We start from the raw sequence: 13,490 nt of genomic DNA on the forward strand, positions 1-13,490 counted from the left end.
GTATCAATATTTAAGGAATCACTTGGAAAATGGGAGCCTACACAATAGCCTATGAAGGAGCAACCAGAAAGAACACAAAGTAGGTGGTATCATGGAAACTCAGGGAAGAGAGGGCTTTAAAAAGGAGGACGTGGTCAGCTGTAGCGAATATTATTAAGAGATTGTGACGGCTGAGGCCTGAGAAGAGACTACTAGTTTTAACAACAGCAATGTTGTTGGTAACATTGGTCATAGCAGTTTCTCTGAAGGGGTGACCAGAGAGCTTCAAGCTAAAGAATGAGGATAAGTGAGCGCAGAAGTGAAGAAAAGGAGCAGGGACAATGCTTGTAAGTTTCACTGTAAATGGAATAAAGGAGACAAAATGTCTCCAAGGGACATGGATTAAGAAACCTTTTTTCATTTCTGTTTTAAGAGAAAGACATTTGAATGTGTTGAAATGCTGATGGAAAGGAGCAAAGAGTGAGGGAGAGTTGAAGACGCAGGATGAAAGGGAGATAATTGATGGAGAGCCCTTGAGGATGATGGAGGGATTGAGATTCATGACGGGTTGGCCTTAGACAAGGTGCCACTCATGGGTTAAAAGGCAAAAAAGAAAAAAGGAAGAAAGAAAATAATTGTTATTTTAGAGTAGCAATAGAATCTAGGTGGGAGAATCAGGAGTCATAAAACACAAATGATAAATAAGATATGAAGGCCAGATGTCTTATATTTTAATAAGTTCGTATTATACTGTACATATTACACTGGAAAGAGCCCTGACTTCGACCTCAGTTCTGTTTATCAGTTGTGTAAATTATTAAGACAAACAATTTAACCTACTTTAACTTCAGTTTCCTAATCTATGAAAAAAATGGAAATTTTATAAATCTACCTTAAAAAGCTAATCACATTTTGATTATGTTGAGTATTAACACAATGATGGTCCTGTTGTAAGATTCTCAAGTAATTGAAGACATATTTACTATCGTCTTGTCTTAAGAATCAGTTTTCTTGGTTGTCTTTAGGAGATAATAAGCAAAATCACTGGGAGACAACCAATAGCTATAGCATATGGATCCACGACACATACATAGTGTCAGACACATAATAGTTACTCAAGAAATACTCATATAATAAATTGCTGAAAGACAGTTTTGGGGTTGTATCTGTTATTCAAACCTTTGCTTTCACTATATTCCAGTAAATGCTCCGGCCTCAATCCTCTTGACTGTCTGCTGGTTAGTCATTTCAGGGTCACAGAGGAACACAGATACGTCACCTGAGAAGCTTTGTCTTGACTATTTATCCATTTCTGCACACACAGCCTAGAAAGAAGAAAATCGCTTGTCTCACATGGCCCAGAAGGTTAAAGTAGATGGGACCTAACCTGTTGCTTCTTTCTTTTGTCACTTAGTGTCCTTTTCAGCATTGTCACCAAGAAAGCTCACTAAGAAGGGATGTCCAGGTTAACCACAAGCAAATAATTTTGGCCAGAAATGCATAGATTTGGTTCAAGACAAAAAAGAAGAGAATAAGTATTCTTAGCATGAAATGGCTTCTCACAGCTTTTCCTTTCTCTAAAGTTTATAGCAAACTTTGTCTCCTGAGAGCAGCTTGAAAGTAAGAAGAGATGCTGAGGAGAAAACTCAGTGGGGAGAGCTGTAGCAAATTGCCCCAGATAAGCTTAAGGCAACTCCAGCTCTGGACTCCCAAGAGGCTAATGAACCATAGATTCCTGCCTCTTCCCAAGGCCTGATATTTACAGAAATGTTGTCAAAGATATCTAAAGTTCCATAAAATATTGCATTTTTTAAAAAAAGGTCTTCAAACTAAGTCCACTAAACCGATAGGATTTACCCACTTGCTGAGAGTTAATAGGCTCTTGACTGAGTGGTGAAGTTTGAAAAGAACCATTAAAGACAGAGCACAACTTCTCCCAGCGGCCTGCCTCGAAATCCAGGCAGGGCCATTTCCGAGTCAAAAAACAGAACAAACAACTAAGGAGCTACTTATTTGCTCTTAATAATAAATTTTTCTGAGGTCCAGTATTTCTAACTAAATCTATGTGAGCCTTGTTATGCCAAATTATTGAATTATAATTGTATTTGGATGTCATAAGTGAAAATGTCACATACAAGTTTTTCTCCCAAGATTTTACAAATTTTTCAGTATTTATCTATGTAAATATATTACAAGTAGAAACTGAGTTAATAAAAGCCCATGCAAATAATCATCCACTATTGTTGCATTTCAATTACTCCAGTCCCCAAATTACTATGTATATTTCAGATACTGGTACTTTTTCCAATTTAAATTCTAGCAATTCCTGAATCATGTCATCAAGGCCTTGCCTGAGAATGCAGTAACATGAAAATTAGTTTTCTTCCACTTTATTTTAATTTTATGTCCAGTAAGAATATTTATAGTATGTGCAAGAAGTGATAAGGATAATCACATTTCACGTTATATATGAGTACCTATCAATCGTGGGATAAAGAGGAATTTCTGTTTATTCACATCCATCCTGTTCCCAACCCATACCACTGCCTTACTAGCAAAGTTTCTGATCCAAGTAGTCTCAATTATTTTTCTGAAAAAATAGAATAATGTTGAACTTGCAGAAGAAATGTTAAATTTGTAGCAAAAATGTTGAAAGCCATGGTCTCTGTTTTGAAGAGTTGATTTCTAAGTCTTTAACAGAGATTAAATAATAAGAATGTTATGACTGGGTCTCTGCTCTTTATAAAACTTAAAAATTGATTGTTCCTTACATTCTCTGGGTCCCTCATGCTAGACTGTCACTTTTAGCTAGCATTCTTATTTGAGTCTATGTCCCGGAAGCTTTATAAAGGAGGGACTCTTCTCATCTACTCATCTAAGCCTTGAAGAAACTATGACAGCAGGTGAGGCCATTGTGGAAACTGTTAAGTTGCAGAAACTCAGACCACATTACATTCAGAACCCATTCAATAGGAATGCTTTTCTAGTCTTTAAAAAACTTCAATTGCAACTCAAGCTAGATATGAGGTTTTACTGCCTCGTATGTTTATACCTGATAAGATAAGGAGAGGAAATCATAAGAATTGAATATCTTCTTTGAAACCAACTCTAACCAACAATGGGGACAATCATGACTTTATTTCTATATTCATAATTTATTTCTGTCCCAGGCACAATGTAAATATAATAAGAGCAAAATAGTTTTTCCTTTTCCAGTTAAATAAAAGTAGTTTCATTTTGCTTTGGAGATATGGCAGTAAGTAGGGGAAGGGTAAAATTAAGTAATTACAAAAGCTGTCCAAGAATATGAATATTTCAATACTGGAGTTTCCCTCTAATGCCATTACATATAAAAATAGCAAGATTACATAAACACATTCAAAATTGAAAATTTTGGTTTTCTATAAAAGTATGATACATTTTGTGGGCCCACAGCAAAAGATAGTTGAATAGATAAACCAAACTGTAATACTCACATGCATGTGCATGTCAAGATCATATGGAAGGTTAAAGCATGATTTTTAAAATTGAACTGAGGTCCACTAAACAAAAGAAAGGCAATACACTACATAGTGAAGGTCCTCTTTGCTAGAATGTCTGAATTATAGACGTAGTCAAAATTTAAGTTACTTTACACCCTTTCAAAAGGTAACATCTCCCATAATTAAAGCAAAAGTAATTTATTTTGTTTAATGTATATAAATAATATCTATTTCTCTATATCTTTCTCCTAGCATATCAAAAATAATATTTTATAATAAATGTTAGTAAATATTATCAATTTATCATAAGTAAATATTGGCAATAGAAATCAATGTTACTTTCAGAATTCAATGAACTTAGAGTTCTGAAATAATCTAATCGATATACATTAACAGTCTACAGCATCCCTTAGAAATGGCAACACAGCTCCTTTCAATACCACCAGCAGCCCACTACTTTACAATGGAACACATTCTCCTGTTGAACAGCTCTAGTTGTTTAAAAATATACAGTGGAGATCTGCCTCTCTAAAACATTCACTAAATTCTTGATGTTTCCTCTAGTTTAGGATCTTTCTAAATTTACTCAGAAACCCTTACACAGAATCAGACTCTTCTGGACCAATCAATGGCCTAGGAATTTGTGTACGTTTGAAATAAAGGTCTGATTAAAGTGGGCCATTACCAGAGAAATATCATTTGACCAGCCCCCAAAGGCCACCCAGCCTGTAGTGCACAATGGGTAAGGGTCTAGTCCTCTGTTGACTAGCAGAAGTTGACCTTACAGAACTTCAGAATTGAGTGGGATGAAGAAAATTGACATGTGACCCCACTCAAAAAATGAGCAGAAATTTGGAACTAGTCAGTTCACTCAAATGAAATATGTAACTGTTAAATGGGTAAGATATTCGTATTGTTTTGTCAAAGTCATTCCAGTGTGAAGGCTACATAGAAGTCGAATTATTTTAAGAATGACTAGACAGTAGAGCATCAGAATAAGAGAAATGGGTTAACTGAGTAAATATTCAATAGCTTCAAGAACTAATAACCTGGTGCATCTATCTCTGTATCTGGGAATCTGGGTTTGCCAGTTCAGGTTGGGTTTTTAAGACACACCAGCTTAGGCTGGGTACAGACTCACGACTGTAATATCAGCACTTTGGGAGACCAAGGTGGGTGGATCACTTGAGGCCAGGAGTTCAAGACCAGCCTGGCCAACATGGAAAACCCTCATCTCTACCAAATATTTAAAAAATTAGCTAGGGTAATGACACCAACAATGGGGACAAGCTACTATGGAGGCAGAGACGTGAGAATCACTTGAATCCCGGAGGTGGAGGTTGCAGTGAGCTGAGATCACGCCACTGTACTCCATCCTGGAAAATAGAGTGAGACTCTCTCTAAAAAAAAAAAAAAAAAAAAAAGACATACCAGCTTGGAGAACACAGGGATAGATAATACAACTTAACTCTCAGAACTTCTTTGGCCAAGCTTTAATCTTTGTCCAAAGGGAAACACTCTTTCTTTAGAAATATGGGTAGATTTCATCAAATTTTACACTGTAATAGCTCTGCTTTGATCCATAATGTGTTCCTTTGATAGATTAATTCTCTAAACAACATGTTATTTTAGGGAAAGGAAGACAGGGGCAATGGCAAACACATACACACACACGCGTACATACTGGACTGTATTGATTTAGTCTGAACTGCTAAGTCTGGCTTTGCCCCCTTTCTACCCACTTAACAATTCTTGAGTTACAGTAAGGTAAGCCCTCACCGTTTGCCATTCTCTGTCTCTTTTGCTTTCTGTGTTTCTTCCCTGCAAGCACCAGGGTAGAAACAATATGTGTAGCTGTGTTATAGAACAGCCCAGGTCAATAGCTCTTAACTGAAGTGTTGACTAGCAATGGGCATGCAGCCCTATTAGTTCTGCTACAAATAACTCAGATTGTATCAGAAATTGTTTCTTAAAAGGGTCAGGAACTATCTAGAACAAACCATTTGTAAACATTTAAACAGGAAACTAGTGGAGGATTTTAAACAGAGACATGAAGAGTTTCTACCATAGCCTCTTATCTATTTTAGTAGAAGGAGCACAACCCTTACATTAAACCTCATTTTAAATGGAGGACAGAGAAATCAATGTCTAAACCATAAGCCACTGAAAGAAACATGCAGACTTCCAGATATACATAATTTTTATATAATTTAAAATGTTTTAATGCTTTGTTATTGCTTAATACCTACTATACAGAAATATTAAGATCACAAACACTATGGTTCATATACATGTTTGTTTGGATATTAGATTTCTGTGTTTCTACTCTTCTTAATATACTAAAATCTCATTTCTAAAATATGTGTATTGCATTACTAGCAGTGGTTGTATATTCAGGTTTTCAATCAACTGGTTTACTTGGTTGGATTGACTATAAATTTGTTGACATATATTGATGATTCCTCATTTTCTTGCCCAGAGATCATTTCTTCTACTCATTTATTTTCAATCTCTCTCCTTTCTTATTTGACAGTATCCTATGAGCAGCATAACAGAGCACTCCAAGCTCAAGAAAAGTGTAAACTAATTAGCAGATATTACAATGGAAACTATTCCCTGCCCATGTGATCACCCTGGCTGGATAATGAACTTTGTGAAAATATCCATCTCTTACCACACTAAGGCAACAGCCTCATTCAAACAAGCTCTTATTTTTCCCTTAGACTTCAGTTCATAGTTGTGAATACGGCACAAGTCCAGAAACAAACTGTCAGTATGGGGTGAGGTACAGGGTTAAAAATAAAATAGCCTAAAACCTAGATTTTCACTTTAAAAAATTCTTGATCTTCTTTGCAACTGACAGAAAGACAAATAGGCCTAATAAGATGTGTTTGAAAAATATTATAGCTGAAAAGACAGTGTATAACTGAAATTTAGGGAAGTCACAGAAAATTTCCCTGCATGCAGGTGTTCAGAAGCACTGAGGGGTTACTAATGAACCCTAAATAGAAGTGTTGAATAGTTTGTTATGGGAAGAAGGTCCAGAAATAAAAGTGAAAATCAGAGAACTTGTTCATTACAGCAGCGGAGTGACTGACAAACCCCACTGCTAACACCTCCTCTAAACAGCAGGTGCACGGTTTGATCGCTCTGGTGTGCAGCCCCTGGCCCTGGCAGAGATTGAACACAGCCTCCTCCATGGGTTCACGAATTGACCTGCTTGCACTTTGGTCACACGTTCCCGTGTGGGAAATTTCACCCAACACTACCCACTCCAGTTTTGGTGTATTTGCTTACTGCAACTGCACTTACTACCAAAAACATCATGCCACAAAATTCCAAAGTAACTTCAAAGAAGAGGGAAGAAATCAAAGAAGTTCTATACATTCTTAGTTTTCTCCATGGAAGTAGTTTGTTCAGTTTAATAGCAGTTATCAATGTGGAAATATTGTAATGCAAACACAAAAATCACCAACCATCCTAGCTGAAGGGACACAGATAAAAAGCAAACTAATGATTTTAATGTCGTCTACAGGCTCTCTAGTATATTGGTGGTAAATCCCTAACAAACTTGGGTGTGTAACTTAAAATATTGTCCATCATAATGATGCATTTAATATCTCTACACAAGAAAGCACTATACGTATTTAACAACTTATTTCAAGCTTCAATATTTTGCAGATGGCATCTGGATCTTAAAGATGTATAGATTTTTGCAGCTCTGTTTAATCATAAATAATCCATTTGTCTGATTCACTAATACCAGAGGCATGTTTTATCTCCTGATGAATATGGTTATCACCCATAATTAAAAAAAAAAACCTATACCCTTATGTGGAAATAATCCATTTCATAAAAATAGGAATTCACTTGCTCTTTTCTATTACTGCTGACTAATTATTGGGGTGTTGAAAAGTACCTTCAAAATGAAGAGTGTCTTCAGATTGAGGTCATAAAAGCTGTATTTTTTCATGTGTTTGGGCAGAAATTTTCAAGAATATCATATTTCAGATTTAGGAAAAACAAAAAAGGCAAAAATTTTATCATAAAATGAACATATAAAGACTCAAAAGACACTTAAAGATGGCATTACAAATATGAAGCAAATGTATTTGGACTAACAAAGGTCAAAAAATTCAAATATCTATAAAAAACATGTCAAAACAAGTAGAACATGTTGTAATGGCAGGCAAAAGGGTTCATCTTAGAATCCAAGTTTATTCTTTATCATACACTTAGATGTCACATAGCATTGTTAACATAGGCCAAATATTATGCATTTAAATACACTTCCAGTATTCAGTGTATAATGTGTGAATATCTACATAAGTGATTTTGAAATAACATTTTCTATTCAATAGGTTTATTTTGGCAACAAAAAAATGTATGGATGCTAGTGAAAATCATGTTTGCAATAGATTTTAAAAGCCTGAAAGAATGCATTTGTTGAAATTTGCATTTGGCTTGGAAAATGTGTGTTTAACAATTGAACACAGCCATATTTTAACTTTAAAGCTCTCGTACTGCAAAAATACCAAGGTATTACAGCAATTTACTCTTAAGGACATTATGCTGGGCTTTGAAATTTAAAAAACAGGATATTTCTTCTTGGAGTATTTCATGATCAATGTACAGTCTGTATGTGAGGAAAATTAAAGCTGTCTGACAACTCATAGAAACACCGCTAGCTGTTAAAGATGTAGAAAATTGCATAAAAGCATAAAAAGCACTGGGTAATTTTGCAATTGCATTTCTAAACACAATTGTAAAGACGTCTGTCTTTCAGTTCTTTCTCCCTCTTACTTCTGAAGCTGGCCCTTTAGTTCTTGCCCTGTTAAATATCTTTGCTTACCATAGCTTTGCTTCTTAATGTACTGGTTGATCTTACCAGGCTAAGAAAGTATTTACAGAGGGTGCTTGCTTTTATCTGTATTCACAGAGAATGCTAACAAATTAGAAGAAAGTGCCAGAGAACACCACATACCTTGTCCGGAACATTACAATGGCTTCTGCATGCATGGGAAGTGTGAGCATTCTATCAATATGCAGGAGCCATCTTGCAGGTAAATTTTTCCTCTTAAGAATTGTTAATGTATAAAGTAAATATGTAGAAACCAAAGTATAGCTGTTTATAGAAAATTGGTCAACATTCTTCTTGAATGGGTGATCAGCAGCAACACTTTTATCTGCTTCTTTGTGCATGTATACACACACACATACACATACTCACACAAGCATTCATACACTAAAGAAACAAAAATTTGTGCAACTTACACACTCAAGTACTATATAACACGTGACTGAACTCTTCTAGTAGAATTTAAAATTATACTTTGTGCATTATAAGCTCTTTAAAGGTACAAGTTCCTCCATATTATCGCTCTTTCTCCTGAACACAGAATAGTACTTGTCATATGTCATGTGCTCAATAAGTAATTCTCAGACAAATGAATGGATAAAGCCTAATATATATTAGATAACACTGTTGCTTCTCAGAGGTCATCTTTTCCTAAGTCCTTCTGGTCTTCTTATAAATATCATCAATCCTTGTTTTGCCAGGTATTTACTATTTTCTATAGATCTGCTCTCCCCTGGAGCCTTGCAAAGTGAGATCATTAGCTATACCTTCACAGTTTCAAACTTAGTAGAGACAAAAAGAAATTGCATATCTGGATTTAGTTTATAAATATTAATACTGGCCAGCCACGATGGCTCACACCTGTAATCCCACCCTTTGGGAAGCTGAGGTGAGAGGATTACTTGAAGCCAGGAGTTCAAGACCAACCTGGGCAACAAAGAGAGACCTTATCTCAAAAAAAAATTAAAAAATTAGCCAGGCATGGTGGCATGCCCCTGTAGTTCCAGGAACTATTTGAGAGCTGAGGTGGGATGATCCCTTGAACCCAGGAGTTCAAGCCAGCAGTGAACTAAGATCACACTACTACACTCCAGCCTGGGCAACTGAGCAAGATCCCATTTCTTATATATATATATGTAAATATATATTTATTTAGATACCTGCTGTGTATTCATGTCTAAAGCATAATTATTTCAGAGATAGCAAAGCCAAAATGAAAACATTTTTATTTACATTAAGAACAAGTGACATATGATGGAATAGGTTGTATTTTGATTTACAACAGAAGATTTCTCTCTCTCTTTCTCTCTCTCTCTCTTTCTCTCTCTTTCTCTCTCTCTCCCTCTCTCCCTCCCTCCCACTCCTCCTCCCTGCCCCCGTCCCCTGCCACTGCCAACTAGTGCTGTCTTCCTTTCATGATTTCCCTCCACAAAATATACGAGCACAGGCCTTCAACTAAAGTCAGGCAGAATGAACAAACCTGAGAAGTTACTCCTGATACCTTCTCACTCCCCAGTAGTGTCATTATTATTAAACCCTTCCTGGTGGAGAGAAGAAAATTCTCAGGATGTAGTTATGAGAAATTCAAAGTGAAGTAATAGAGTAGTTTCACAAAATCAATGAAGTGTTGATCTTCTTTAAGTATTATTTTTTATGAGCTGTTTTCTCATTTCATTGACACATGCTAATTTTCATAGCTAGATTGTCTACCTGAGCTTTCCATGAGGGTTGAGTGAGAGAGGCAACATTCATTCTCAGATGAACAACACCCATCTTATTTTGCAGAACTATATTGCCTACATCATACTTACTTTTTTCTAACAAAATTTGATTCTATCATCAGCAGATTATTTTTTTTGACCAGCAAATTAATGACTCGTCCTGTAACTCTGATCCTAATATTTCTCAACATTATTCTGACAATGGCATAGAGAATGTTTCATCCAAAACAAACAGACTAATTTTTGTACCCCTGTCATCAGAAACAAATATTTTTTCAAGTAAACATGTTGACTTAGGTTGATTAAAGAGCAAATTAAAATGTAAAGCTTACCTTTCAGAAAATATAGAAATAACAGTCATCCCTGACATATATTATCTCTATATATTGTCATCAAAAATAAATTATCTAGTAATCTTCCTATGTTTGAAATTATTATAAATACAAAAAGAAACCACATCTCTTATAGCCAACAAATAAAGAAATCTTATTGAAAATAAGTAGTTGAGAGCCATAACCTCAAAGTAGTATTTTTATTTACAAAGGGAAATAATGAGCCCTAATTTTGTGATGAAAATAAATGCCTATCGATCAGCTATAAAAATGAATGCAGCAGCTACAGGTAACTGGGCACTATAATTTCTTCCAGGTGTGATGCTGGTTATACTGGACAACACTGTGAAAAAAAGGACTACAGTGTTCTGTATGTTGTTCCCGGTCCTGTACGATTTCAGTATGTCTTAATCGCAGCTGTGATAGGAACGATTCAGATTGCTGTCATCTGTGTGGTGGTCCTCTGCATCACAAGGTCAGTAACAGCACTTGGTAGCTACCCAAATAAACGGATACCTTGTTCCTCCTTTTTTAAATCAGATTCCTCTGAGTTGAGTTCCTTCATGGACTGTGCAGCCATTTCTCTATAAGTCCTATGTCCTTAGCATAAGAGTATTTGAACAGACAATGGAGGGGTACAATAGCATATTGGGGTGGTACAAATTGTTTTCCTTAATTTTGCCTGATGATAAAGATTATTGATTTTACCTGCCGGAATTAGTATCCTTATCTACCTGGATCGATATCCTTATGTACCTGGATCAGTTTTGACATATCTTGGTATAATAACAAATACATTTTTATCTTAGGGTGACAAAATAGCTTTCTGTCACAAAATGCAGAAGCACATATAGTTGTACTTTTCTGATAAATGAAAACCTTAGATACATAGAAACATGCAGCAAATATCACAACAAGCTTTTATGTCAAATTCCCAGCCTAATCAAAAGGTAATTATTTCCTGGAGAATCAGGTTGAAAGATAGAGAGGTTTCCTTTAGTTTCAACGGGAAAGAAAACCATCATTAGTTAACAATGCCTGACACTGGGCTTGGAGTAAAGGAGTAAGGCCAGTACCTGCCTAATTTCATTAGCATGCAAACCAGTGGTAACCAAGAATTGGACTTTAAGCCAAATGCATATTATTTGTGTTCTGTATAACCAGAAAAGTTATTGAAGATAGCCCTTATTGACTTGATTTCACTCTTCTGTAAAAATTTCCAAGGAAGTTATTAAGATATTTACCAAACTCACAAGATATTTAGGCTTTCTTCATTTGTGTAGCTCTGAAGTAAATCAGAATGTTTCCCTAACAATTATTTTGAACAGATACAAAAATAAAAGGAAGTATCATATCTTTAGAAAATAAGGGCCATAATACATTTTAGTATGGTATTGCACTGTCTTCTTTAAGGACAAGTGTGGCATTTGCTCTTGAAAAAGACAAAATATGGTTCATAAATCCTCGCCTGGCCTAAAGGCTTAAGGGAAGATCATTGACTAGAGCTTTGGGCTGCTCTAAGCTGAGATGAGTTCATCAACTCGACTCTCACGTTTAGATGCCAAGTGAGTCAATGGATTATATTAAAATAGATTCTAGGGAACATAAAGATAACAAGAAAGCAAAAATACTGCATATAAAAAGACAAAGAAAAGAATCTGAAACATAGGAACCTGTGCCATATGACTCTAATATCTAGCCAATGTCAGTATATGAAAAACAAAACCTACATTTAATGAATATAATCTCAACAATTTGATTGCTACTTCGACTACTGACACAAATGCAAAACTATAAGTATTTTAGATGTTTTCAATTCTGTCATGAATCACAGCTGCATTCCCGTACATAATAAAAACAACTGGAATATACAGGGTCCTTTCCTCACCAAGATTTATGTAAGTATACATTATGTGTGTATATCATATATGTGTATACACATAGACACACACACACATATATATACACACATTTAATAACATTACAAAGAAGGAACAATTATCTCCAGTTTCAAGATAGAAACTCTGAGGTAGAAGTTGGCAAATTGCTGACTTCACACAGCTGAGCAGCAAAGGTAGAAATGGTGTCCAGGTTGCCTAGTGCCAGAACCTGGACACTCCACCGTACTCACACTGCCCTGTGTCTGGTAAGGATTTTGTATATTCTGATGCTCAAGATTATCTAAACTAAGCTCCAAATTAGAGTAAGCTATTTTTCCAAGGCATGTGGCCTTATTCATTTTCCGTGTTATAAGATAAAACCTATCCTCAGTGTACTTGCTTTTGAGGCAGAGACATAGCACATAAACTAAATTAGTATTTTGTAATGCCTTTTACAAATCTGCCTTAGGACCACTAAACCTTCTAGAGCAAACTAAATTAGTATTTTGTAATGCCTTTTTCAAATCTGTCTTAGGACCACTAAACCTTCTAGAGCCTTTCCAGGATTCATACTAGTCAATAAAGCACAACAATTCCCAGTGTGGATTCATTTCACTCACTTGAAAGCATTCTGCTCTGAAACCAGACTTTCCAACTAGGCTATCTCTCCCCAAACCCCAGAAATCTTACTTTCCTGATGACCTGGACACCTTTGTCAGTCAAGACCTATTTTAAAATAGGTCTTGCTAAAATATTTACAAAATTGCACCAAACAGAGGTCCTCTCATTTCCTTTGATTTTTAGTCTTCCTCATCTGGTCTCTCCTGTCTTCTATATATCTCTGCTGGCTCCTCTCCTTCTTCTTATTTTCTTTTTTTAAAAATTCTTTTCTCTTTTTCTTTACTATTTTAGCCAAATACCTGCCCTCCTCCTAAACACCATGTGTCACAAAAAATATGGACATTTGGAGACATGTTTCAAAATGAAAAGAGTTGCCCTGTTGAGAAGTTGGATTTTTGATTTTTTTATCTCTAGCTCCCATTTGCTGGGAATGTGATTTCTGCTCCATGTTCACTTTAACAGATCTATCCTTCCTCTAAAACTCTACATATATATATTTATATACACAAACATACACACGTATATACACACATGATATACATATGATATACATGTAATATGTTATATTTATATATTTTTATATATTCTGATACTTCATAGATTATTATAATAGAATT

At 35.5% G+C, this 13,490-nt stretch overlaps 1 protein-coding gene across 1 annotated transcript in view; it reads left to right on the forward strand.

Annotated features, from left to right (window-relative positions):
* TMEFF2 (transmembrane protein with EGF like and two follistatin like domains 2) overlaps nt 1-13,490 on the forward strand; it is a 245,232-nt gene that overhangs the window by 230,761 nt on the left and 981 nt on the right. The window contains exons 8-9 of the mRNA XM_012436626.3: nt 8,401-8,524; nt 10,689-10,847. Of these exons, the coding sequence (XP_012292049.1) occupies nt 8,401-8,524; nt 10,689-10,847 (283 nt within the window). The remainder of the gene's footprint in view (nt 1-8,400; nt 8,525-10,688; nt 10,848-13,490) is intronic.

Source organism: Aotus nancymaae, unplaced genomic scaffold (assembly GCF_030222135.1).
Source record: "Aotus nancymaae isolate 86718 unplaced genomic scaffold, 86718_ANA_hifiasm-v0.15.2.pri h1tg000008l, whole genome shotgun sequence".
NCBI classification, from domain to species: domain Eukaryota; kingdom Metazoa; phylum Chordata; class Mammalia; order Primates; family Aotidae; genus Aotus; species Aotus nancymaae.